Raw genomic sequence first — 24,943 nt, 5'->3', positions numbered from 1 at the left:
ATGGTTGATTTAATAAAATTTAATCAATATTAAAAATAAAATAATTTTTTTAAAAAAACCTACTGAACCAACCGGATATAACCGGTTGGACAGAGTCAGGATTCTATCTAAATAGAAATTTTATAGCTAAATTTAACAAAAATAAGTGAAAATATATTTATTTCAAAAAACATGGTTTATTAAACTAAATCTTAAGTCAAGAAATTTTTGCTGCATGTAAAGAGAACTCTATAGTAATGTAGTATACATGTCTGCTTCTATTTAAAAGTGTTTGGTTTTATGATGACCAAAATCTTATCAAAGCAGTTTTGAGTTTCAGCAGATTTATACAGAGATCACAAGCAAGAAAAACAAAAGGAAGCTGCGTTTATTTTTCTCGCTCTTCATACATGATGCATTTCCCCTGGAAAACTTGCTGAATCTCAGATTCGTCGCAGTGAAGCCAACCTCTTCTCAAGCTCATCCACTTCACTTGATTCAGAGCTGCAAGTTTAAATTTTACAGAAAAAAATTTCTTCATTTCTTCACTACAATTTTCAATGACCAAACATGATTTTCAGACATCGACATTACCTGTTGTTGGTAGTTGCAGTGGAAGCAGGAGGAGCTGCGCTTTTTGTAGCGATTCGGCCTTTTGGAGCTGAAGATAACTGTTCAAAACAAACGAAAGAGAGACACATTTAGTTTCTTACAAAACCAAGAAAATGGAAAGAAGAAGAAAAATGAAAAGAAGAAACTTTTCCCCTTTGCAGAGAAACCTGACCTGAGATGCAACACCAACACCAATCTCATCAAGAACTTGGTTAGTGAGGTCTTCAGTTTCTTCTTCAGCCTCATCTTTGTCAAGTGTTTCATCAATTGCCTCTGACATCATCTCTATCTGCAAAAACAAAATTCAATAAACAAAATCAAATATCAGACAAAGCCAAATCCCTAAAGATAGGTCATTTGAGATTGCCTGAGATAAAATTTGTCAAAAGAATCTAAATCCGTTTGCTAATCAGATGAACTAAGCTCTTGAGATGAAGATAATGTATTGTTTACCGTCATGTCTAGCTGTGCCGACTGCTTCTGGAAATCCTTAATAACTTTGGCTTGTTTTGTTGGTGCCATTTGCTGAAAACATATATATAAAGTAGGAACGAAGTTAAGCGTCACAAATCACAATGATTATCTTGTTCATTACAAACTAACATTACCTTGTTCATTGCAACCATAGCCTTGGTTGCACCTTTCATGCCTGATGAAATCGAAGTGCTGGCATACAAAGCCTATCCAAAGAGAAACGAAGAAGCATTAAGTGATTTAGTATTATTCTAACCGAACTATGAGTTTAGCTAATGATGAATTAGAGGTAGTAAAACCTGTGTGTGAGTCGTTACACCTCTAATTTGAGCACGGCTTCCTTGTAAGTTGGTAATCTGTTGCCTCAATCGAACAAGTTGTCGAGCTAAAATCTTGGTGGCCGCCTATGTAAAATCCACAGTAAGAGAATTATAGAAATGAGTTTTGAGAAATAGCTCGAGGTGAGAAATTTAAAGTTTTTAGATGAACCGATAAACTTGCCTCGTTTCCAGTCTTAGCTGTTTTCTTGATTTCTGCAACTAGTCTCTTTTCCTGATGAACTTAATCTTAGTAAAACCGTAAGAGAACTTATATGAACAAAGAGATCTCGAGGATATATGTTATCTACCTCCAGCTGAAGAGATGAAATCTCGCGTTCGATACCTGCATTGCCATTGGACTCAAAAAGTGAATAAAAGCTTAGCTCTTTTTATGCTGTTTTGGTTTATTTTACACAAACAGAGAGGTTAAGAATTAGCTTGTAAAATTTAGCAACACCGCCACAACAAAGAGCAGGTATTAATCAGAGCTTATTTTCTAGTTTGAACAAGCAAGAGCATGAGAAAATCCCAAAAGCTAGACTCCAGGAACAATAGCAGCAATAAAGGTATATTTGCTCGCATCATTTGGATACTTTTTGGCGAAAAGGAACACAATTCTGGCTTAAAAACAGAAGTAAAAGTCTCAAAGAGACTGAAACCTATACATTCAGTTATTTTACTAGAAGCAATGAAGCTTATGTGATCATATATTTGGTATTTTGACCGCAATTTTTGGATTTTACTGGCAATTTAAACACAAATCTAGCTTGAAAGCAGATTGAAACCTATACAATTCAGTTCTTCTACTAGCAGCAATGAAGTTATAGTTTATCACAATTCTCCGATTCCAATCGCAATTATGGATTTTCTTGGCAATTTAAACACAAAATCTAGCTTAAAAACAGAAAATTTAAAATTCTCAAAGAGATTGGAACTGATATATACCTCGTGTAGCCACAGCCATTTCTCTCTTACTGGTGCGAAGAGCATCTACATCAATTACAATAAAAACTCAAAACATTTCAATAGAATTAAAAGCAGTATTGCAAAAAAAAAGAAAAAAAAAATCAAGCACTGAAAATGACTAAATCTGGGCAGCTAACTAGTTTCCTTTTCCGAGATTTGGCACAATTACACATCTAACTGAGGAATCATATATACCCTTTTATGGAAAATAAGAACCCAGCAAAATTCACACCCACCCACATTCTAAGATTCAATTTTGAGCACGAAGAACAGCTAAAGGTGCCATTTTTCTTCCAGATTTAGGTTGTTAACATCTCAAAGCGACAATAACAGTACCTTTAGGAGTAGTCTTCTTCTTGAAAATGTTCATGGCGATTAACTTCTCACACTTCTCAATTGAGGTAATGTTGTAAGACAAAAAAAATAAAAAAATCACCCTTTCCCTCGGGTTTATGAAAAGCCTAATCAAAGAAAAGTGATCTGAAGATGTGTGAGGTGAGAAGAGGCAAAAAAGTTGTGTGCTTTACTGCTTTTTCTTCTCTCTCTTTGAGTGCAGATGTGTATGGAAGAGCGTGCTTAATACAATAATAATCAAACGATACTTTGGAACTAGCCGTTACAGAGTCCAGATCCTGCTAAATATTCCTTCTTTATCCACCGTTATTTCAATTCTTTTTTCAGAAACTATTTTTGTTTTTATTATTTTCTTGTATGTTATGGAACCGACAAAAGCTCTGATTAGTATTAAAAACTTGCTGATAATGTTTAACGAATGGAATAAATGTATATGCAACTGGAGAAAAAAACAAAATGTATTAGGCAATTGCGGTTTGTGACTGTGTTAATGGATTTTTTTTTTTTTTTTTGTGGAAGACTGGAATCAGAAAAAAAAAAGAAAACAAACGGCATCTTTCTGAGATTAATGAGAACATTTTGCTAATTTTAGATAGTCATAGTTCAATTTGACAACACCGAACCGAACCAAAACTATCATACCAAAATAGAGCAATATGGGTTGGTTTGGTTGTATCATAGTAAACCATATGGACACAAGGCAAATCGCAGCGGACTGAAAACGCAGCCGCAGAAAATTAAATCGGAAGAGACAATGAGAGACAGAGAGAGATTCAAAAGCGCGTTTTGACAATCGCGGATCGAATCAGCCCCACGCTTTTGACAAAAAGGAGCCTAAGCAAAATCCCTGAAAGTGACCTAAAGAGAGACACGACAATGTTTCAAGCTCAATAATCCTAAAAAAAAAAAAAATCAATTTGTTTATTTCGATTCAAAAAGAAAAAGAAAAAGAAAACAAAGTGAGAGATAATTCGCTGGGAGACAAACAAGAGAGGGCAAAATCAAATCTGTTGTTTTTTCCTTTGTCGATTTCCCAAAACTGTGCTTACTTTTCCTAAGTTAAGGTTTGCATCTCTGTAGATTAAAGAACAAAATTCTCTCAGTTTATCTGCGGAATTTGTGATTTCGATTATTAGTTTCACCAATTTGGCTTCGATTTTTTATTTGGTTGCAGAAGTTTCTGGAATTCGATTCAAAAAGGTTGCTTTTTGTCGTCTCTCTCTGTTCCAAACTTTATCAGGTGAGTTTTCTGGGGAATTAGCACATGCATATACAGAACATGATTGAGTAAAGAAAAATTATGTTTTTTTTTTTGGCTGCAAAATTTTGATTTTTTTGCTGTAAAGGAGAGATTTTTGAACCAATTGTGTTCTTTGGTATATGAATCAGAGAAAATGCAGGACCAGTTGGTATGTCATGGATGTAGAAATGTGTTAATGTATCCACGAGGAGCATCAAATGTGCGTTGTGCTTTGTGTAGCACAATCAGTTTGGTTCCTCATTCTTCTCCTCAAGGTATCTTTATCTTATGATCTCTTAGGTTTTTGTGGGATCTTGTTATGTTTTAGTTATCTATTAATATGATTGGGAAATAGAAACTCTTGAATTGATCCAAAAAACATTGGAGGGATTTAAGTTTATCTTATCTGGGGAAAAGAAGGTTTGAGAGTTACGAGTTAGATAAAGCTTTTAATGGTAACTTTGGTGTAGGTATGGACATGGCTCACATTATATGTGGAGGTTGCGGAATCATGCTTATGTATACACGTGGTGCGAGTAGCGTTAGGTGTTCTTGTTGTCAGACTTTGAATCTTGTACCAGGTAAAAACATTATCTGGAGATCTGAAAGAATCGTTTCTAGTTTCCTCTCAAAGTTGTTGTTGAAAGTTTTTGTTCTTAAGAACTTAATCAGCATTGTTCTCTCTGGAGATGCCCATACGAATATGAGATTGTGGCTTACGGATAAGAGAGTTCAAGTGTGGCTATTTTGTTAACCATTATGCTAACCTCTGAGATATAGTTCTACTTAATTTAGTTTTGAAACTGTAGTCATTTGAAATGTTTTTACTCTGTGTAATCTCATTGTCTGAAACCACTCTTATCTCTTTAGCTCCACACGCAGCACCACCGAATCAAACCGCGCATATCAATTGTGGGCATTGTCGAACAGTACTCATGTATCCTTATGGAGCATCATCTGTTAAATGCGCTGTTTGCCAATTCGTTACTAATGTTAACGTGAGTATTCTTTTCATGATTCTTGATTTCAAAGATCGCTGTCTTGAAGCTTGGTCTCTGATTTACTCTTCCACTGTAGATGAGCAATGGAAGGGCTCCTCTCTCGATGAACCGGCCTAATGGAGCAGTTTCTCCACCAACAATGCCCTCTACATCAACTGTGAGTTTACTAATTACCGTCACTCAGCTATTAACTTCATAGAAACAAATCAAAAACACCTCAAAACATGGCTTACTCTGTTCATTGTCTTTTCTCAGACTCAGACACAAACCGTTGTTGTAGAGAATCCAATGTCCGTTAATGAAAGTGGAAAATTGGTGAGTATTATTAAGTATTCCTTATCACCATTTCTTTGTATTAAAAAGTATATATTCGAAGAAGGATCTTTGACGAGTGATGTGAAAAACACTTGCAGGTGAGCAATGTCGTGGTTGGAGTAACAACAAACCATAAAAGTTAATCAAAGAGGAGACTCATTTTCTTCCTTCTCTGCGTTTGTTTTTGTGCATATATGATTTACATAGCACTCGGAAACCTTTGGTTTCTTTTTCTTTTAACCCCCAAAAATCGGTATTTCTTTATCTCTGTTTTAACGAGTTTGAGAACAAATGGGTTTGGTTTGCTCTTTTGCTCCAATGGGACTGATCTCTCTTATTGAGTTTAGACTGTTGACCTCACATTGCATTTTCACATTCGTGTATTGTTACTCTGGTTTATTCATTTGTCTCGACCGGTTGAACCGGTTCCAAATTTGGGTTGAATCAATCTGTTCTGTGAAGAGTTGGTTTTCATTAAAAGCTCTAAAATCACAAGCTAGCTCAGTGTAGAAACTTTTTTTCTATCTTAGGCTTTTGATTGTTTATCTTATGTCATCTTGTTGTGTTTGTGTATGCTTTTACATGTACATTAGAAGAATTATAGAAGATTTCACATTTTCAAAATTTAAAATAAGTTAAGCTTTTCATGATATAATTTTGTGATTCTCCATGTAAACGCTTATTTACTAGCGTTTACGATTGCACAAAAATGTACACTAAATATAAATGCAAATATAATCAAATAATTCGACTTTTTATTGGAAAAGAAAATGAAAAGTCAATAAGTTAATACTTGTTTAAGTTTTGGGTAGATTAGATTGTCCCAATGAGTAGTAAGTTAACTTGCCACAAAACTACAAAAACAAAAAGAGAAAAATCAAATCTATTTCACTGAATCTTCACAACCACCAAAACCTAAAATTAACCCTCCAAAGTTAGATGGTCAGACAAAAGACCAAACACAAACACTCAAACTCACATATATAAACACACACAACACTCTTTGCACATTACTAACACAAAACAACTTCCTCTTCAAAAAAAAATGGCCGTTTCAAAGCTGGTGTTGGCTGCTACGAGTGGTAAAAGCTGCAAAATACTGTTAGGGCTAAGGGTACTTGCCTTCTTGGCTACGTTATCTGCAGCCATTGTAATGGGATTGAACAAAGAGACAAAGACTTTTGTTGTGGGAAATGTTGGAAATACTCCAATTAAAGCTACTTTCACTGCTAAGTTCCAACACACTCCAGCTTTTGTGTAAGTCTTCATTACTTCGATTAGAATTTTGAGATTCCAAATCTTGAATTTTTAGACTAATCTTTTCTTCTTTTTTGATGATTCTTGGTTTGGGAAAAATAAAGGTTTTTTGTAGTGGCTAATGCAATGGTGAGTTTCCACAACATGTTGATGATTGCTCTTCAAATATTTGGAGGCAAAACGGAACTCACTGGTTTTCGTCTTCTCTCCGTCGCCATTCTCGACATGGTAAATAAATACATATCATATACATACATATATTTAGAGATAAAAATATGGATTTAGTGTTCTTAAAGTCCGTATATAGTTGTTAACGACTAGACCGCTAGTTCATTTTTTAAGCTTATTGTGTTGTTTTGAAAATGACATTAGAATAACAAAGCAAGTAATTTAATTGTTTAATCAATAAATTGGTTTTACGGCAATCGATTAATTGTTGTAAGGCTGCTTGATTATGATTATTAATGCTAGAATTTAAAGCGATTGGTTGGTTGATTAATCAATGTAGTGGTTGGCAGTCAGATTAACGGTTTGGTTTTAGTTCGATTTTTTATAAAAAATCGGTATGGTTTCGGATTGAGTTTTGGTTTAGATTGGATATCAGTTTTTAGTTTTTTTTCCTCCTTTCAGTTTTTAGTTTAAAAAACACCTAACGTAAATAGTATATCTAAACAAAGGCTTTCTTAGTATAACTACTAACATATATAATCAAAAACAGAAAATTTGAATGTTTTTGGGTAAATTCGGTCTGGTTATTCTAAAAAAGGCTTTCGGTTTGGTTTTCATTTATTTTTAACTTTGTTTAAATAATAATCAGATTTGATTTAAATTATTTTTTGAATTTAAATATGGTAAAACCTCTATAAATTAAAATACTAGCTTTTCTTAATTTGCATTCGATCAAGTTTTGAATGACTTTCTAGTCAGATCGTTCCTGCGTTGAGTGATATACAAAATTGCTTGAATATATATGGGTTTTTTATTGGTTTAAATAAAGTGCTTTTTTTTTGCTCACTTTTAATGTTTTTTGTAACCTAAGGATCGATTACAATGAGCATATATGTATTGTGCTGACTTGAAAATAATCACTTCCTGATTGTGCAAAATACAGCTGAACGTGACTCTGATCTCGGCGGCAGCAAACTCGGCGGCGTTCATGTCGGAGGTGGGGAAGAATGGGAACAAACACGCAAGATGGGACAAAATCTGTGACAGATTCGCCACATACTGCGATCACGGTGCGGGTGCATTAATCGCTGCCTTTGCCGGCGTAATCCTTATGATCATTATCTCCGCCGTTTCGATCTCTCGTCTAGTCCAGCCTAATAAATGCTCCTCCTCCACCGCCGCATCCACCTCCGTCGTCCCCTGAAAACATTACACACGGTGTCTGTCTCATTCCTCTGTTTTTGTTTTCTCTTCTTTTTTCTTACTTCTTTGCTTTCTTGAGTTTTCTAGAGTGTGTGTACCTCGAGTGATTATCAGATTGTGTAAGCTGCATCGAAGCATTTGCATTTGTTTGTTACTCTGTTAGTAAATTTTCTTTCTTTGCTTTTTGTTCAAATGTGATAATCCGATTTAATTTATCATTTGCCATGCATGCCATGCACCACCAACGCTGGTGAACATTAAAGTTAATTTACTAAATATGTTTTTGTTGGGAGACTATTATCGATGAGATCGACGAAAACCGAATCGAAATGAATAAATATTACAAACCGCGATCAAGATTTAATAATAGAATATTGTCCATATTTGTGAATATTGTCCTTTCACAACATACTTATATTAAAATTAATTTGAGAATATATCATTAAAAATGTATCTAAATGTTTTGGAGGTTTAAATGTTGATAAAAATGTGGTTACATGTGAAATTAGATTCGGATAATACGTCGACGAAAACCTGTATGCATAAACACATAAAAGCATCACTCATAGTCATAGTCATGCTCAAATCATGAAGCTGTAACACGAAAACTGGTTTAGGTGAGAAGTAGAAACCCAACGTAATCAACACTCGTTCTCATCTAACACATCTCTTCTCTCTAAACTCAATATCACCACTTATAAATAAACCCTCCACTAAAACATTAACACATACAATCACAAACAAGAGCTCGATAACACACACACACCAAGCAACAATGTCGAAAATCTCAAATGCTTCTTCTCTCTGTTTACTCCTTCTCGTCTTCGTCCTCCTCAGTTATCAACCTGCACTCTCAATCCGTGGCCCAACAATGCAATCAGAACCAGAATCAGCTGAAACCATAATCGATGGTTCCTCTGCAATGGGCATGATCGACCATGCAAAATCAATGATTGCTGGTTTCTTCAGCCACAAGTTTCCACTAAAGGGCTGGCCTTTCCCAAAGTACCCACCTTTCACAATGGTTAGCCCTAACATCCCAACAAACCCATCTGGAGCTCAAGAGGAAACAGAGAAGCTACCTTCTTCCCCAAGCAACGGCAACAAAGATGGAGGAAACGCTTGAAAAGATTGAAGTTTACTTGTGTTCGAAAAACATTTCTAAGGTTTTACATTTTCATCAAAAATAAAAAATGTATCTTTAACAGTTGAATGATAAGAGAAAGAAGATATCATCTATCTATCTATCAGCTCGAAGCAACTTTCGCTATGACAGATACAGGGATATTAACAATGTGTCCTGTGTTTCCGAACAATCCTATTCTTCCAAAACTAGAACTTGAACTGTTCTTTATTGCCTTGAGGGTTACGCTTAGTACTTGAGTGTCTCCCATGGCTATAGAGAATTGAGTAGGATCAACTTTCATTGAAACGCCATAAGGAGGACTCCAACCAACATTGTATGTCTCATTTCCGCCTATGTTACGCATCGATCTCTGAACAAATTGTGTGCCATTAAGCGTTGATACTGTAATTGATGGCAAATTGAGATCAAAACCGCTCATTGTTTTGTTGTTATCGGAGCAGCTAATCCCTGTGTAGTTAAATACCACCGAATCTGATCCATTGATCCCACAAAGAAATGACATGTAGTCTTCAAAACCTACACAAGAATAACAATACATTATGAATCAAAAAAGTGAAATGTTTTTATCTGTGTTAAGCCAATTTTGATATACACTTACTAGTATCGAAGATTAGGCCAGGATCTAAAGCTGCGGTTGCGTTAACGAAACCGCTTCCCATATCAAACGGTGTTGCGTTAGAGAGGCTTTGATCTGGATTAGAAAAAGTACGTTGAACCATGATTGGACCTCCTTTAATATCGTTAAGAAGAGCGGTTGTTGAAAGTGCAGATGCGATTGCTGAAGGACTAAATTGCGGGTAAGTTTGTTTGATTAGTGCAGCTACACCAGCAACATGAGGAGCAGCCATGCTTGTACCGGACATCATCGCGAATCTCTCACCTAAAACAGAGCAAAAAAGAATGAAACTTTAACCTGAAAGTTACTGACTTTTTTACAGGAATCCTCTGTTTTCACTTGTACAAGAATCCTCTGTTTTTCACTTGTAACAAGAATCCTCTGTTTACCTTTAAACTCGGGTGAGTCGATGGAAGCGGAACTCCAAGCACCCCAAATAGAGTTTCCAGGAGCTACAAGGTTCGGTTTCAATATGTCTGCGTCGTTAAAAGAGTTGTCTTCTGGATCAGGTCCTCTTGCTGAGTAATACATAACCTTAGGAGCTCTATCACTGAAGCTAGCTTTTAAACCGCCTTCAATGGCTGCAAACGCTCCAAATCCAACAATTTCTTTGGTGGTTACATCTCTTTGAACAGAAGAATTATAGTACTTGAGTAAAATCTGCGAGAAACATATCGTTAGATCATTAGAAACGGCGCAAAAAACACAATACAACATTGCTTTCATTCTCTTACTTTGGAATCTTCTGCAGATGGAATTATGATTCCGGGCATATCCATAGGCGTTGGATTGATCTGAAACCCAAGAACGTATGGATCCATATAGAACACAACACCAACCGCTGATAAGTTCTTGGCAACATCTAAAGCTTGTTTTATAGTCGAAAGCCCGAGAATAAAACGAACAGAGTAGCTACACATGAGAAGACTCCCAGAGACAAGTTTTTGATCGAAATTCTCATAATCTTGACATTCACCTACATACATATCTTTATCTACAGAAGTACTATTGTTCAAGGCATGAAAAGCAGAGACCATCTTGTACATCTTTCCATCATCCGTAGGAACTAATAAAAGAAACATATTACAATAGTTACAAGAATTCGAAATTTGTTAGTGTTTGAGGAAGAATTTAAGGACTTACTTGCGAATCCTAGGCCTGGAATAGTTACATTGTTGCCTAGGATTATGGAGTTGGAGTAAACTCTATCATGAGAAGAAGCACCAACTGTGAAAATCCAAGGACTAAAAGAAGACATGCTTTTAGGCGATGGACCGGTGTTTCCTGCTGCTTGGACTACGAAAATCCCAGATTTTACAGCCGAAAGTATGGCCATATCTATAGGATTAAAGAAAGTGGCAACACCAGGAGGTTTTCGATTCGGTGTAATCGATAAACTTAATATATCTACTCCATCTTGAGCTGCCTGAAAAACTCACATATCATTATAAAAAAAATGTCACATATTGTAAGAAAAGTTAAAACCTTTAGTTACATTTAGTTTGTTGGCTTGTAAACCTGATCTATAGCTGCAACTACATCTGCAGCAAAACCTCCAAAGCTCTTGTACAATGCCTTGTAAACAGAAATACTGAGTAACAAGAATAAAAAAACATAAAAAGTTTAAGTTAGGTTTGTGAAGATTTTTTACCAGTGATTCAAGTATTGTTTAGTTACTTACTATGCACGAGGAGCTATTCCACTAGCGTTTCCGAAGTTATGGTTAGAAACTATCACTGGAACTCCATGGTTACCCGCTGCAATCGAAGCTGTGTGTCTGTATATATATCCAAAGTAACAAACTTTAAATTTCAAGCTCTGTTTTCATATGAGATATTCAGTGATTAGTACTTACGTTCCATGGCCATCCCCATCGAATGGAGAAGCATAATCCTCAGATGAGTTAAAGATTCCTCTAGTTATAGCGGATTGTGCAAAATGCCGAGCTCCGATTAGCTTCTTGTTGCAAGATCCGGATGGAAAATCAGGTGTAACCTCACAAACACCTGAGAAATGCTTAGGGGTTGGATATGATGAATGATGTGAGTTGATGTCATTGTCATTGAAACTAGGATGATTCGGATCGATTCCAGTATCGATAAATCCGATAACAATTCCTTCTCCAGCAATCTTGAATCCACCTTCTTTGGCCCATGCTCCTTCTGGTAAACCCATAAACTGTGGAGTATAAGTCGTAGCTGTTCGAACAGAGAAATCCAACACTATGTTTGCTACTTCACTTCTCTTTGAAAGCTTCTCAGCCTTGAAGAAACAAACAAGTACTCAAAATCAAGAAGTCAAGATTATTCCAACAAAGTGATCAAGAAGTCAGGATTTATACCTGTTGTGAGCTAACAAACACGGCAAATCCATTGATTAGATAATTGTAGCTATAAAGCTTTATATACTTCTCTCCTTTTAATGTCTTTCTCAAGAAAGAATCATGAGTTTGAGCAATAGATGGTGGTCTTCTTGACTTCCCATGACGTTTCCTTGAAATGTTCCTATAAGAAAAATCCAAAATCAAACTCAATACAAAAAGGGTTTTGTGAATTTAGTGACTCCGAAATAAAGAATCACCTTGGTTGCAATTGTGGTATGAATTTAGAAGTGTGGCCATGCTTAGACCTTTGGTGTTTCTGTCTAATTTGTTTAAGCTCTTCTTCATCATAAAGATGAACAATAGGAGGTTGTTTAATTGTGACAATGTAGATAGCAGAATCATCATCATCATCACCATCATCATCGCCTTGTTGTTGTCCCAAAGTGTTTGATAAAAACCCAAAAGAGATCACAAGTAATAAAAACCCAAAACTCACCAACATAACTCTACCCATTTTTGTCTCCCTTCTAAATCAAGAAAGTTGAAAAAGATAGGGTTTTTCTTGCGCTTGCCACTAGTTTTTATACAGAGAATGAATGAGTCATGAAACCACACAAAACCCACCAAGAAACACATTAAAGCATTCATGGTGAAGTAGTGGAATTGACAGAAACACACACAAAAAAAGGAGCTGCCTTTTCGTGTCGGAGGTCGGTGAAAGGAGAGTGCGTATTTATATAGAATATACATATACCGTAGAGCATTAGAGAGATAGAGAAATAGATGAAGAAGTGAATAATCACACGAGAATATGAAAATGAAAACTTTTTTTTATTGGGTTCTGGTAAAATTGTGTGCCAATTTGAGTGGCTACCACGTATTTGGTTCCCACATGAATAAAGCAGAGGAAAAGACTCATAATAAGTGCGATCGAACTGAAAAAGACTCCTTTTTGTTTTTGTTTTCTTTTTGTGTTCTTTCCAATTATTCAATGTTTCTTTTACGGTGAATAATTCGGTTTTATCGTTTGAAAACATACCGGATTACAAAGGGTTTTACTTTTAGTTTAGTTTCATTTCTTCAGTTATTATTATTTTTTTTTTCTGGATTGTCAATTAAGAAAATATATTTTGATGGTAATTCAATATCGTCGTATACTCCACCACACACACTTAACGGGATAAGAGCGGCAAAACTACCGAGTCACGACTCGGTGACGCAATTTTTTCTAAAAAATGGTAGTTGCAGCAGCATCAACTCCATTTTCACTCTCGTCCGTGGCTTTCACGCGCCGTCGTGACTTCAGACGTTTTTCATTACCTAGAGCAAGCGCCAGTCTTTCTCAGGAGGCCCCTCCTCTTCTCCGAGCAGCTCACCACACCGTAAGGGTCAAATATTTGAAAGAATATGTTCCTCAAAAGTCAACCAATTCCTATGAATGCGAATGTTTATAATCCAATATTAGGGTATATCACTTCTGGGTATTGTTTGAATTGTGCTGAAATTCGTAAATTTGAAGAAAGGTCGATACTTTGAATACAAGATGATATATGATAAGTTTTCCTAAAATTGAAGAAAGATTGATACCTGAATACAAAAGTTCTCTTCTCTGGTAATTTTTCAGGTGGATGCTTATGTAAAGAGTGGGATGGTTATTGGTTTAGGATCTGGAGAAGCCTCAGATATGGCTATACGTTATTTGGGTCAGCAACTTCGTTCTGGTTCTCTAGAAGATGTTGTTGGTGTACCAATGTGAGTCTTTTCGATTCTGATTCTCCTATTTATCTTCTTTGAATGCAACAAAGTATCAATCTTTTGCTTGTTAAACTGTTGGAAACTTGGAATCTCTCATTCCTTGATTCTTGGTTCATGATCCATCCATCTTCTCCTACGAGCTGAGTTTTTGTCTTGACCTTTTGTTCAGGTCTGCTCGAAGTGCGAGTGAAGCAGCAAAATATGGAATCCCCTTGAAACATTTCCGGGAGGATTTCCAGGTAACCGCATACATCGGTGCATTTCTAAACAAACCGGTTTGATCTGTTTTTTCTTCATATTGGGATGATATTTTGTAGTGTGGCACCTCTCCTTTGTAGATTGATTTTGCGTTTCATGATGCTGATGCTGTAGAAGAGAATACACTTATCGCAGTTATAGGGAGACGAAGAAGATCACAGGAAGATGACTATATTCTGCGACAAAAGGCTAGTGTGGTTTCGTCTAAAAAATGTGTGGTCTTTGAAAATGGTTTAGCTTTAGGCTTTTACAAAGAGAGTTTTTGCGATGCAGTCTATTGTAAAAGCAGCTGATGAGGCAGTCTTCATAATAAAGGAAGAACAGTACAAGGCTGAACTTGAAGGTTCTATCCCTGTTTTAGTTCAATCCGTAAGCGAATTTCAGACAATGAATACTCGGATGTATACATGGAAACTAGAAATGATTGCTTGAACATTGTGGTTGCAGCTTAACTGGTTAGCTATAGCTGAGGAGATAGATGACCTGTATCTAGGGGATGCAGAGGTATGAATCTGGTTTTTTGGCAAATGTTTTCTTGAGGTTTTGGTGACATTGATTGTGTTTAGCCTTGTGCATATGTGGAGAAGGTGTGGAGAAGAGCTTCTGTAGGAGATGCAGGCCCTCTTGGAGGAGACTTTCCTATAGTCACCAGTGATGGTCACAACATTCTTGATGTTATATTCACAACTCCAATTCCAAGCCTTGGTAAAAAAAAAAAAAAAAAAGCTTTTTTACTGCAACCATTGAAACTTGTGCAATGTTCTCTACTGTTGGTAGATGTGTGTTGATCGATGCTAAACTCTGCAGCTAGTGTGGCTAAAAGCCTGGAAACGATCGATGGGGTTGTGGACCATGGACTCATTACAAAAACCAGGTTAGTTACTCCAAACTATTCAAATCTACTGTTTGGTCGGAATTTATAATCCGTCTTATGTTTGAGCATTACAGATGCACGGTAGTGATTGGAGGAAAAAACGAAGTAAGAACTGTTACCTTGCAGACTAGTGCAGTGGAAGGTGGTGTGTGAACTATGGGGAGACTTTTCAGAAGTTGTTAGTTTCCATAGATCCTTAAGAACAGTGAGAGATTGGACCATTGAGGAACCTGTTTTACAGATTATACACTCATTTAGTTGCAAAGTGAGCTTCTCTACGCTTATAAGGTACATATTGATTGATTGTACTCATTATACAACTCAATCAATTTTTCAATATGATTGAAATAAATCTTAAGATCAAGTTAGAAAGGTTCCAAGAAAAATCCATGAATGATGGAGCATACATTATAGGGTCAATGATTTAGCGTATAACAAATGTCCATGAAAATATCATTAAATAATTATATTTGGTGGTAGGAAACTTACATGATCCTTCTTCTTATATAGTCAGTGTCCACATTCTCTGTCAAAAAAGTCAAGTGTTTACATGTACAAAGCCTCTTTGTTAATTCTTCCTCCACATAGCTCTCCAAAAAGCTTCTTGATCTTCTTTCCATCATACTAATGGATTCTTCTTGTTTACTTGGCACTGTCGCTCCTCCAAAAAGCTTGTTCTATAGAAAATTCAGATTCCTTAGAAAAACCAAAAATATTTCTTCTTCTCTATCTCCTTCATATATTCCTTCTTCTTTGTCTCGCAACTGGTCATACCCCGTTTTTCTGAGCTTCCGCGGGGAAGATGTCCGCAGAGGCTTTCTCAGTCACATCAAGAAGGAGTTTCAAAGAAATGGAATCACACCATTCGTTGATAATGAGATCAAGAGAGGAAGATCCATTGGTCCTGAGAATTTACAGGGGATTAGAGGATCTAAGATCACGATCGTCTTGCTCTCGAGAAACTATGGTTCTTCCAATTGGTGTCTTGATGAGTTGGTGGAGATTATGAAATGCAGAGAAGATTTGGGTCAAACAGTGATGACCATTTTCTATGATGTGAGAAAGCAGAGGGGAGACTTTGGGAAGGCTTTTAGAAAAACTTGTATTGGGAGACCAGAGGAGGTGAAGCAGAAATGGAGGCAAGCTTTAGCCAGTGCCGCAAATATACTCGGGGAGGATTCTCGTAATTGGTAGTCTTTCCCTCTCTAAATGCATTTCATGTCATACTCTTCTTGTATACAGATGTAATATATGTTTCGTTGTCTGTGTAAGTTTGATAAAATATAGTTCATTTTTTCAGGGGAAATGAAGCGGATATGATCATTAAAATCTCAAAAGATGTCTCTGATGTGTTGGGTTTTACGCCATCAAAAGATTTTGATGAGTTTGTTGGCATTGAAGCTCATGTCACGGAGATAAACTCGTTGTTACGACTAGATCTTGATGAGGTGAGAATGATAGGGATTTGGGGTCATGCTGGGATTGGCAAGACTACCATCTCCAGAGCTTTATATAACAAACTCTTTCATAACTTTCAACTGAGCGCAATCATGGACAACATCAAACTACGTTACCCAAGACCTTGTCACGATGAGTACAGCGCAAAACTGCAGTTACAGAAAGAATTGTTGTCTCAGATGATCAACCAGAAAGATATGGTGGTTCCTCATTTAGGTGTGGCTCAACAGAGGTTGAAGGACAAGAAAGTTCTTCTTGTTCTTGATGATGTTGATGGGTTAGTACAGCTAGATGCCATGGCGAAAGGTATACGATGGTTTGGTCTAGGAAGCCGCATTGTCGTCGTAACACAAGATCTAAAACTTTTAAAGGCACATGGGATCGAATATATTTACAAAGTTGATTTTCCACCTTCTGATGAGGCTCTTGAAATATTCTGCATGTATGCTTTTGGACAGAAATCACCTAAAGTTGGTTTTGAGGACATTGCTCGAACGGTTACAAACCTTGCTGGTAAACTTCCTCTAGGACTAAGGGTTATGGGCTCGTATTTACGGCGAATGTCGAAGCTGGAGTGGAGGAAAGCACTTCCAAGGTTAAGGACCAGCCTTGACCCGTGATATTGAGAGCATTTTGAAGTTCAGTTACAACTCCTTAGATGAAGAAGAACAAGATTTATTTCTTCACATAGCCTGTGTTTTCAATAAGGAAACGATTGAGATAGTAGAAGATTCTCTTGCAAAGAAGTTTGTGGATGTGAGGCAAGGGCTCCAAATTTTAGCCGATAAATCTCTCATCATGTCTATGAACTTGGGAGATATAATGATGCATAATTTGCTAAAACAACTGGGTAGAGAGATTGTTCGTCATGAGCCTGGGAAACAGTCCATTTGTGAGCCAGGGAAACGCCAGTTTTTGGTTGATGCGAGGGATATTCGTCAAGTACTCACTGATGATACAGTAAGTATTTGACATTTGTACTTCATTATATTGCCTTTATATTCCTCCGTACATATTTGATAGCTAACAATTCTTCTAATTCTTTGGATCCTTTTTCAGGGTACTAGAACTATTATAGGCATAGATCTCGAGTTATCAGGTGAAATTCATAAGATTCCACTACCAATTTGGTGATCATTGTGACGACATATTGTTCTTACCGCAAGGTTTGAACAATATATCTCGAAAACTTATATTACTACAATGGGAACGTTTTCCACTGACATGTTTGCCTTCCAAGTTTAATCCGGAGCTCCTTGTCAAAATAAACATGCGGAACAGCATGCTTGAGAAGCTGTGGGAAGGAAATGAAGTAAGTATAAGTATCATATAGCTTGTCTGTGTGTGTGTCTGTGTGTGTGTGTGCGGCCTTATAATATATACTCTACTAAATATACTTAAATGTATTCATGTTACCTTTATTTTTACGTGTGCAGCACATTGGAAATCTCAAATGTATGGATTTGACTTATTGTGCAAACCTAAAGGAGCTTCCTGATTTCTCAACTGCAACTAAACTCCAAGAACTGAGACTCAGATATTGTCATAGCTTGGTTGAGCTCCCCTCTTCCATCGGGAATGCCACTAATTTATTAGACTTGGATCTTGCTTATTGCTCACGTCTGGTGGAACTCCCCTCCTCTATTGGGAATCTCACGAATCTTAAATATTTGTCTCTCTCTGGTTGTGTGAATCTGGTGAAACTCCCCTTCTCTATTGGGAATCTCACTAGTCTCAAGGAGTTGTGGCTCAGTGATTGCTTAAGTCTGCTGGCCATCCCTTTTACCATAGGATATATCACTAACCTCAAGGAGTTATATGCCTGTAGGTGTTCACGTCTAGTGAGACTCCCTTCCTCTATTCGAAATCTCACTAATCTCAGGAAATTGTTTCTGTCGGATTGCACGAGCCTGGTTGAATTTCCCTCTTTTATCGGGAATTTAACTAGTATCAAGAATTTGTATATGAGTGGATGGTCACGTCTGGTGAAACTCCCCTGTATGGGAAACGCCACTAATCTCCAAAGCTTGTGTCTTAATTACTGCACAGGTCTAGTGGAGCTCCCTTCCTCTATTGGGAATGCCATTAACCTCCAAGTGCTGTCTCTCGATGGATGCTCAAGTCTACTGCAACTCCCCTCATCCGTTGGGAATATCACTAGTCTCAGGCAGTTGCATCTCAAAAGATGCACAAGTCTTGTGGAGCTCCCTTCCTTTGTTGGAAATGCATGTAATCTTGAAATATTGTATCTTGATAATTGTTCGAGTCTGGTGGAGCTCCCTTCCTCCATCTGGAATGCAACTAATCTCTCACACTTAAGTGCCTGTGATTGCTCGAGTTTGGTAAAGCTCAACCTTGTATTGGAACTCAAGCAATGCAGACAACTCGTGTCACACCCAATGCTTCCAGATTCCTTCTCATCCCTAGATGAAGAAAACCGTGAGTCTTTGGTGGAGAGACTGGATTGCTCCTTTCACAATCCAGAGATTATTCTCAATTTCGCTAGCTGCTTCAAAATTAATAAAGAAACGAGTGACCTCATCTTCCAGACATGGACTTGTACAAATGTGGTATTACCGGGTCAACAAGTGCCTGGTTACTTCACATACCGAGGCACTGGTGATTCTCTAACAGTGAAGTTGAACCAGAGGTATCTTCCTACCTCTTTGAGATTTAAGGCTTGCCTCTTGCTAGTTGAGTGTGATAGCAAGGTCTGGTCAAACCAAAAGGACAAGTGATGAGCTGATGCAAGGAACTTCTGGCATCATGGACAAACCAAATCGCCACATTGTTACGCACGTACCAAACCGCTATATTCGACGTCCACTTTCAGGGGAGAATCTCTACACATTCGAAGTTGAGCTAGAGCTGACTTCCAGTGAGTTTGTTTTGGAGTTCAGAGTCAACTTGTACAACAAGTGTGAGATCATAGAATGCGGACTACTCCAACTCCTTTAACTCCCTCATTGCTCATGAGCATTAGCTTCAGAGGTCTCGGTGGAGGCTGTGATTCTGCAGATCTGAGACAAACACTGAAACTGAAAGCTAGGCTACTATATATGTGATGTTGGGGATGTGTCAAATTCAACAATGAAGTCACAATATAAATGTGTTTTTTTAAGAATCAATGTTTCTGTTGTCTTCTCAAATAATTTCACTTGTCTGCTTCCCTCTTTTCTTTTTAACAAAATTCAAGTGGGTACTTTAAAAGAAGCTAACATTATATAAGAAGTATAAATTTGTATATGCTGTTGTTTCTTGAGTATATACATATTACCTAATTCATCAACATCATTTCAAATCAACCGGTCGGGTTTAGCATGTTAGTTGGTCAGTATCTTTTCTCTGATTTTGGTATTACAGATGCACAGTAGTGATAGCAGGAAAAAAAAAAAACTGAAGTAGGAAGTGTTATCTTACAGTTCAGTGCAGTGCAGAGTGGTGTATGAACCACTGAGAGACTTTGCAGAAGTTGTTGTTTACAAAAATAACCTAAAATGGCGATCAAAATTTCCAGTCAATTTATACATCCAGTTCATAAAGCAATGCCGTAACTTCTACAAATTCACTATTTCTAAAATCCGTTGCTTTTCCATGAGATAACCAACGTGAACCCATAGATTTTCGAGTTCCTAGGAGAAAAAAAGGTCAAGCATTCTAGCAGACGTGCATACTCAGTCCTGTGAATGTGAATTTTGCAGATGATGCAGTGACTCCTGCAATCAAGAAAACTGTACTTAGCATCTCTTCTCAAACAAATATAAAACATTTATCTAATTTCATGAGCCAACAGAGAGCTAGGCATCATTCATTATTCTGTTTGGTTGTTGGGCAAGATGCAGATACAAGTTCTTCCACCAGTAAATATAATGGTGAACCCTACAGCAACCACAGCGTTACGAAAAGGTTCAAAAACGAACAACAAACACGGACCAGCGAGGTTTTACTAGTTGGGAAGATTTTAACCGTTCTTGGAGGAAGACTGACAGGTTAACAGTTCTTGGGAAAATAAGTTTTCATGCTACTAACAGTCAGAGTTACGGTTTTATAACTCATCAGAACAGCGTGCAAGAAAAATGCTAAAGTTAAAGGTTCATAGAGGTGATGATTCCACACTTATGTTCACATCCAATGTTCAGGGGCAAATAAGATGATAGTAAAGTCAAAGGGATCGTACTCTAAGGAAAAAAAGGCACTCATCAACAAGCTAAGAACTTTGCAAGCTACCAGACTAGTCAAGATTGCAGCCAAGTGATGAAGTCTAGTTGCTACACATGACCAAGCTGATCTAGACGAGTTCAAATTTCAATCAAACTACAAATGGCAAAGCTACACAAATAACTTTACAAGCTAAGATAACCATCACCAGACAATAAACTTGCAGATGTATTATAAAGCAATAGCTACGCATGAGTCATGACCATGCTCATCGAGACCAGTTCAATCAAACAATTTCTTCAAGAACTCATGAAACAGCTAACCTCATCACTGTTGCTGAGTATGGGGATTCGGAGGAGGAGGCATGCCAGGACGAGGCGGAGCAAAGACAGGAACACCACCACCAGGAGGCGGCGGCATTCCAGGGCGAGGCGGAGGCGGTCCTCTCATCATACCATTAGGCGGAGGAATCATCGGCCTTTGTCCACCATACTGAGGCGGCGGAGGAGGACCAGGAGGATACTGCTGCTGAGTTGGTCTCATACCATAAGGTGGAGGAGGACCTCTTCCCATCATCGGAGGAGGACCTTGACCGGTAAAAGCTGGAGGAGGCGGTGGCATATGACCTGGAGGACGAATAATCGGCGGAGCTAAAAGCTGTGGTGGTCTAGAGATCTGAGGCTGCATCATTCCGGGAGAAGGACCACCGATTCCACGAACAGGACCGGATAATCCAGGCTGAGCTTGAACGAGCGGAGCAGTCGTTACTCCACGGCCAGCAGCACGGCCGAGTCCGGGACCAGAAACGGCGGTTCCGGAGCCTGATTTCGCTCGGGATTCTTCAGGCGGTGGTGGTCCTTCGACTGTCATCGAAATCACTTCTTCGCCTCTAAGCAAAACCAAGCCGAGCGCACGACGGACTTCTCTCTCTTCGTTGGTCTTCTTACCGCCTTTCGCCGGAGGGAGTTTCCGAAACTCCTCGCAGTCGCCGAGAACGAGATTCGTGTGGCGATCGAACGCCATGAATTTCCCAACTAGCTGTCTTCCATCTTGGATCGTCACTCGCATCCTGTAGTTGATGAACTGAAGCATTTTTGAGCTCTTTGATATCGACATTTTTTTCTTCGTCCAAACAAGAAATCGACTGAAGCAGCGTAATCGGCCGGCGAGTATATTCGCCGGAAAATCGAAACGAGCAGATCAAGTAGTCAAATTTTTTGGAGTTTTGGCTGGGGAATCGGGAAGAAGAGGGAAATTTCTAGGGTTAATTTAGAGAAAGACGCTTCCTTTTTTTGGGCTTTATTTCACTTTGGGACCAAACAGGAGAATTGGGCCTAACTAGGGTATAATATAGGTTATAGATCCGTAAAAATGATGATGAGTGACGACGTTTGAGGAGAAACGATTTTGATGTACTTTTTTATTGCAGAACCAATTTGTTTTTTTTTTTTTGTCGTCTTTGTATTAATTTAAAGCCCAAAAGGCATTACATGTATTTTCGATTACAAACCCAACAATAAATTTGGCCCAAGTAACTCAAATTGTTACAAACCACAAAAAGATAAGATAAGTGATAATGCATGATGGCCACGTGTGATACACGTGTGGGTCAAAGAAATTGAAGAGTAGTCACTGCAAACTCGCCGGCGAAAGTAACAGATCGAAATTCCGGTGAAATGCCGATCAATTGTTTATCGAAAACGCCATCCTCCGAAGAGCAGATCCAATCCAGATTCAAGCAGAGAAACTTCACACCACCATAGAATTTTACTGTCGATCATCAAATACACATGACCAAACACCCAACGCCTTGAAAGGCTTCATTAAAGGGTTGAAAGGAGACATAACTCCTGGTCAGGTAGGATGATGCCACCATTAGAGGTAGAAGATTCTACTCTCTGTCATCGGATCTTGGCCTCGCCACTGCTTCATGAAGAAAAGATGAATGGCCAGCTCTAATAGAGGAAAGAGAAAGACAAAAACAAAGTCCGAACTTGAAAAACCTTTTGCTTGATCTTATATATGAAGAATTACTCTTAGCAAGCAAAGGAGATTCAAAACGAACAACAAAAGATCCGGTCTTTGCCAGAAAACCAAATCCGTTAAACGGAAATTATTGATCCGATATTAATCGGAATATACATCAAAGGAGAAAAAGCACTCTCTCTCTGAAAGATGAATATGAGAGAAGAGAGAGAGGCAAAAAACTCCTATTGTAGAACCAATTTGTAATCTGTTGAGAAACCATTTTCGGGTTTATGGCTATGTTTATTGAAAGTGTAAGAAACAGAGTATGTGAATTGGGCTTACAAAGAGACGAAGGCCCAAGACAGAAAGAAGATATTATCAGCCCACGAAAGAAAGAAGTTACAGTGGCACGTGATACTTGTACGAAAAGCAGAAGAAACAATTGCAGAGAAGAAGTAGATGGAGCTAAAAGACAAAGTCGGAGCATGTCGAACTTGAGCTCCACTCCAGTTGTGAGCGTGTGAATGTACTAGTGTCACACGGATATAGAAAGATCTAGAACTAGGGCTTCTTGTGTCTTATGTATATAAAGACATCTAAAACGATTGTAAGAAGCAGTAGAAAACAAAAAGGAAGATACACAAAGTTCTTGTCTTTACAAAGTTGTCTCCTTTTTCTTGTTAAATCCTTTCTACTTCGTGTTTGTGTTAAGGAAAGTGTCATGTCTGAAGTGACTAACATGGTATCAGAGCCAAGAGGAGAGGGTGTGTCCGATCTCTTTCCGTTTCCAACAAACATCAACGTTGGAAGCTTCGTGTCTGTCAAACTCGGTGATGACAACTACCTGGCCTGGAAGACACAGGTCGAGGCGTTACTGAGAAGTCAAAAGCTGCTCTGTTTTGTTGACGGTGGTCAGAAGCAGCCTACGGAGAAGATCCGTGTCAAGTTTCAGAATGAAGTCAGTGAGGTGAGTAATCCTGACTTTGAAGCGTGGTTACAAACAGATCAACTTGTTATGTCTTGGTTGTTTGGAACACTGTCTGAGGGAGCTCTTGGTTACACTTATGGTTGTCGTTCTGCTCGTGATGTGTGGCTCTCTTTGGCTGAAAACTTTAATCAATGTTCTGTTTCTCGAGAATACGATCTCTTGGCAAGTCTTCAGGTTCTCACCAAAGGAAATATGGAGATGCGAGACTATCTGCGTGAGTTCAAGCTCATCTGCGACCAACTGAGCTCCATTGGGAAGCCGGTCTCAGAGAATATGAAGATCTTTCGGCTGCTCCACAGTTTGGGCAAGCCGTACGAGGCTTTTGCTACCTCAATCCAGACCTCGATGCATAAGCCACCTGTTCCAACCTACACTCAAGTTGTCTCTCAACTGATGGCTTTTGACAGTCGCATCAAGGCCTATACTCCTGCTCCTGTGGATGCTCACATGGCCTTTCAAGCCCAAGCTCAATCCTTTGTGCCTCAAACTCAAAACTTTGGCAACAATGGACGTGGAAACTACAATAACCGTGGTCGTGGACGTGGTGGATACAATACTCGTGGTCGTGGCTTCACTCAGCAAGTCTCCAACTGGTCTGGTGGCAATGGAAACTCACAGCAGACTCAACAACAGACTGGAAACCGCCCTGTGTGTCAGATCTGTGGGAGAACTGGTCACATAGCTCTTAAGTGCTGGAATCGTTTTGATCACTCCTACCAGAGCACTGATGTCCCTCAAGCCTTGGCAGCAATGCAGATTTCAGGCTCTTCTGGTCAAGAATGGTTCCCTGACTCGGGTGCCTCATCACACATCACCAACTCTGCAGCAAATCTTGAGACAGCTCAGCCTTATCATGGTGCAGAAACGGTGATGGTGGCTGATGGTAACTACTTACCAATCACTCATGTGGGTTCTACTTCCCTCCCAACACCCTCAGGTAAGTTACCTCTGCAAAATGTCTTGGTCTGTCCCACTATACAGAAACCGTTGCTGTCTGTCTCTAGGTTGTGTGATGATGCTGCATGTGGGGTTTACTTTGACTCTGATTATGTGTGTGTTGTGGACAAATCTACTCAGAAGGTGTTGCACAGGGAAGAAGGCATGACAGTCTCTACCGATTGGAGAATCCTGGAGCATTGGCGTTCTTTTCTTCAAGGCAACAGTTCACCAATGATGATGTCTGGCACCAACGTCTAGGACACCCCAATGCTCAAGTTCTCCATCACCTCAAGAATAATAACTCCATCCGGAGTAGTCGTTGTGGGTCTATCTCTGTGTGTTCGTCGTGTCAGTTAGGAAAAAGCTCACGCTTACCTTTTTCTTCCTCAGAGTCTGTTGCCTTAGAACCTTTGGCCAGGATTCATTGTGATTTGTGGGGTCCTGCTCCTACTTTGTCAGTTCAAGGCTTTAAGTATTATGCTATCTTTGTGGATAATTACTCTCGCTATGGTTGGTTTTATCCTCTGCGGTTTAAATCCGATTTTTATGAAGTCTTTCTTGGTTTCCAAA

At 38.5% G+C, this 24,943-nt stretch overlaps 8 protein-coding genes across 10 annotated transcripts; 5 read left to right on the top strand and 3 right to left on the bottom strand.

The window, feature by feature from the left end:
* Positions 1-215: 215 nt before the first annotated feature.
* On the bottom strand, positions 216-2,904 carry LOC18016123 (vacuolar protein sorting-associated protein 2 homolog 2). Its single transcript, XM_006398006.2, has 10 exons — positions 2,688-2,904; positions 2,331-2,375; positions 1,694-1,728; positions 1,567-1,617; positions 1,365-1,469; positions 1,200-1,271; positions 1,045-1,116; positions 764-880; positions 574-650; positions 216-483 (listed from the first exon to the last, which is right to left on the bottom strand). Exons 1-10 carry the CDS (start codon positions 2,719-2,721, stop codon positions 423-425), a joined length of 669 nt encoding a protein of 222 aa, XP_006398069.1. The 5' UTR covers positions 2,722-2,904; the 3' UTR covers positions 216-422.
* Positions 2,905-3,632: 728 nt separating this feature from the next.
* On the top strand, positions 3,633-5,681 carry LOC18016122 (protein LSD1). 2 transcript variants are annotated; one of them, XM_006398005.2, is made up of 8 exons: positions 3,633-3,769; positions 3,880-3,945; positions 4,095-4,220; positions 4,416-4,526; positions 4,828-4,943; positions 5,023-5,103; positions 5,202-5,261; positions 5,360-5,681. In XM_006398005.2, exons 3-8 carry the CDS (start codon positions 4,100-4,102, stop codon positions 5,402-5,404), a joined length of 534 nt encoding a protein of 177 aa, XP_006398068.1. In that variant the 5' UTR covers positions 3,633-3,769; positions 3,880-3,945; positions 4,095-4,099; the 3' UTR covers positions 5,405-5,681. The 2 variants fall into 2 exon arrangements, with proteins under 2 accessions (XP_006398068.1, XP_024011037.1); XM_024155269.1 differs by having other exon boundaries at positions 4,816-4,943.
* Positions 5,682-6,251: 570 nt separating this feature from the next.
* On the top strand, positions 6,252-8,102 carry LOC18016120 (CASP-like protein 1B1). Its single transcript, XM_006398003.2, has 3 exons — positions 6,252-6,518; positions 6,623-6,746; positions 7,630-8,102. Exons 1-3 carry the CDS (start codon positions 6,307-6,309, stop codon positions 7,888-7,890), a joined length of 597 nt encoding a protein of 198 aa, XP_006398066.1. The 5' UTR covers positions 6,252-6,306; the 3' UTR covers positions 7,891-8,102.
* Positions 8,103-8,623: 521 nt separating this feature from the next.
* On the top strand, positions 8,624-9,138 carry LOC18016121. The gene has a single exon (XM_006398001.2). It carries the CDS (start codon positions 8,665-8,667, stop codon positions 9,013-9,015), a length of 351 nt encoding a protein of 116 aa, XP_006398064.1. The 5' UTR covers positions 8,624-8,664; the 3' UTR covers positions 9,016-9,138.
* Positions 9,137-12,710, bottom strand: LOC18016119 (subtilisin-like protease SBT2.3). The gene is made up of 10 exons (XM_006398002.2): positions 12,233-12,710; positions 11,994-12,156; positions 11,508-11,914; positions 11,334-11,429; positions 11,171-11,243; positions 10,796-11,078; positions 10,387-10,718; positions 10,042-10,312; positions 9,635-9,916; positions 9,137-9,552 (listed from the first exon to the last, which is right to left on the bottom strand). The coding sequence occupies exons 1-10, from the start codon at positions 12,487-12,489 to the stop codon at positions 9,137-9,139; spliced, it is 2,580 nt and encodes an 859-aa protein (XP_006398065.1). The 5' UTR covers positions 12,490-12,710.
* A 400-nt stretch (positions 12,711-13,110) lies between these two features.
* LOC18016118 (probable ribose-5-phosphate isomerase 4, chloroplastic) lies at positions 13,111-15,248 on the top strand. 2 transcript variants are annotated; one of them, XM_024155288.1, is made up of 9 exons: positions 13,111-13,357; positions 13,600-13,727; positions 13,900-13,969; positions 14,069-14,176; positions 14,262-14,357; positions 14,436-14,492; positions 14,555-14,693; positions 14,796-14,862; positions 14,937-15,248. In XM_024155288.1, the coding sequence occupies exons 1-9, from the start codon at positions 13,211-13,213 to the stop codon at positions 15,013-15,015; spliced, it is 891 nt and encodes a 296-aa protein (XP_024011056.1). In that variant the 5' UTR covers positions 13,111-13,210; the 3' UTR covers positions 15,016-15,248. The 2 variants fall into 2 exon arrangements, with proteins under 2 accessions (XP_024011056.1, XP_006398063.1); XM_006398000.2 differs by having other exon boundaries at positions 13,143-13,357; positions 14,576-14,693.
* Positions 15,249-15,432: 184 nt separating this feature from the next.
* On the top strand, positions 15,433-19,199 carry LOC18016117 (disease resistance protein TAO1). Its single transcript, XM_024155287.1, is given in 6 exon segments — positions 15,433-16,052; positions 16,163-16,934; positions 16,936-17,280; positions 17,380-17,417; positions 17,419-17,632; positions 17,757-19,199. Coding segments are annotated over 6 exon segments (3,234 nt in total). The 5' UTR covers positions 15,433-15,489; the 3' UTR covers positions 19,059-19,199.
* Positions 19,200-19,217: 18 nt separating this feature from the next.
* LOC18016188 (small nuclear ribonucleoprotein-associated protein B') lies at positions 19,218-21,713 on the bottom strand. Its single transcript, XM_006397997.2, has 3 exons — positions 20,802-21,713; positions 19,741-20,036; positions 19,218-19,340 (listed from the first exon to the last, which is right to left on the bottom strand). Exon 1 carries the CDS (start codon positions 21,592-21,594, stop codon positions 20,806-20,808), a length of 789 nt encoding a protein of 262 aa, XP_006398060.1. The 5' UTR covers positions 21,595-21,713; the 3' UTR covers positions 19,218-19,340; positions 19,741-20,036; positions 20,802-20,805.
* Between the last annotated feature and the right edge of the window lie 3,230 nt (positions 21,714-24,943).

This window comes from Eutrema salsugineum, unplaced genomic scaffold, assembly GCF_000478725.1.
Source record: "Eutrema salsugineum unplaced genomic scaffold, Eutsalg1_0 scaffold_20, whole genome shotgun sequence".
Classification (NCBI taxonomy): domain Eukaryota; kingdom Viridiplantae; phylum Streptophyta; class Magnoliopsida; order Brassicales; family Brassicaceae; genus Eutrema; species Eutrema salsugineum.
This window is presented reverse-complemented; position numbering and strand designations above follow the sequence as displayed.

Bases quoted from the DNA above. Each gene is read 5' to 3' on its own strand.
- LOC18016123 (XM_006398006.2), bottom strand. From the start codon at position 2,721: ATGAACATTTTCAAGAAGAAGACTACTCCTAAAG. The intron at 1,272-1,364 runs GTTTTACTACCT...CTCTTTGGATAG, and splicing joins GTGTAACGACTCACACACAG to GCTTTGTATGCCAGCACTTC. The intron at 1,117-1,199 runs GTAATGTTAGTT...ATATGTTTTCAG, and splicing joins CTATGGTTGCAATGAACAAG to CAAATGGCACCAACAAAACA.
- LOC18016122 (XM_024155269.1), top strand. From the start codon at position 4,100: ATGCAGGACCAGTTGGTATGTCATGGATGTAGAAATGTGTTAATGTAT. The intron at 4,221-4,415 runs GTATCTTTATCT...ACTTTGGTGTAG, and splicing joins TCCTCATTCTTCTCCTCAAG to GTATGGACATGGCTCACATT. The intron at 5,262-5,359 runs GTGAGTATTATT...AAACACTTGCAG, and splicing joins TTAATGAAAGTGGAAAATTG to GTGAGCAATGTCGTGGTTGG.
- LOC18016120 (XM_006398003.2), top strand. From the start codon at position 6,307: ATGGCCGTTTCAAAGCTGGTGTTGGCTGCTACGAGTGGTAAAAGCTGC. The intron at 6,519-6,622 runs GTAAGTCTTCAT...GGAAAAATAAAG, and splicing joins CAACACACTCCAGCTTTTGT to GTTTTTTGTAGTGGCTAATG. The intron at 6,747-7,629 runs GTAAATAAATAC...TGCAAAATACAG, and splicing joins CCGTCGCCATTCTCGACATG to CTGAACGTGACTCTGATCTC.
- LOC18016121 (XM_006398001.2), top strand. From the start codon at position 8,665: ATGTCGAAAATCTCAAATGCTTCTTCTCTCTGTTTACTCCTTCTCGTC.
- LOC18016119 (XM_006398002.2), bottom strand. From the start codon at position 12,489: ATGGGTAGAGTTATGTTGGTGAGTTTTGGGTTTTTATTACTTGTGATC. The intron at 11,244-11,333 runs GTAAGTAACTAA...CTTGTTACTCAG, and splicing joins GGAATAGCTCCTCGTGCATA to TATTTCTGTTTACAAGGCAT. The intron at 9,553-9,634 runs GTAAGTGTATAT...ATTCTTGTGTAG, and splicing joins TGGCCTAATCTTCGATACTA to GTTTTGAAGACTACATGTCA.
- LOC18016118 (XM_024155288.1), top strand. From the start codon at position 13,211: ATGGTAGTTGCAGCAGCATCAACTCCATTTTCACTCTCGTCCGTGGCT. The intron at 13,358-13,599 runs GTAAGGGTCAAA...GTAATTTTTCAG, and splicing joins TCCGAGCAGCTCACCACACC to GTGGATGCTTATGTAAAGAG. The intron at 14,177-14,261 runs GCTAGTGTGGTT...TTTGCGATGCAG, and splicing joins ACTATATTCTGCGACAAAAG to TCTATTGTAAAAGCAGCTGA.
- LOC18016188 (XM_006397997.2), bottom strand. From the start codon at position 21,594: ATGTCGATATCAAAGAGCTCAAAAATGCTTCAGTTCATCAACTACAGG.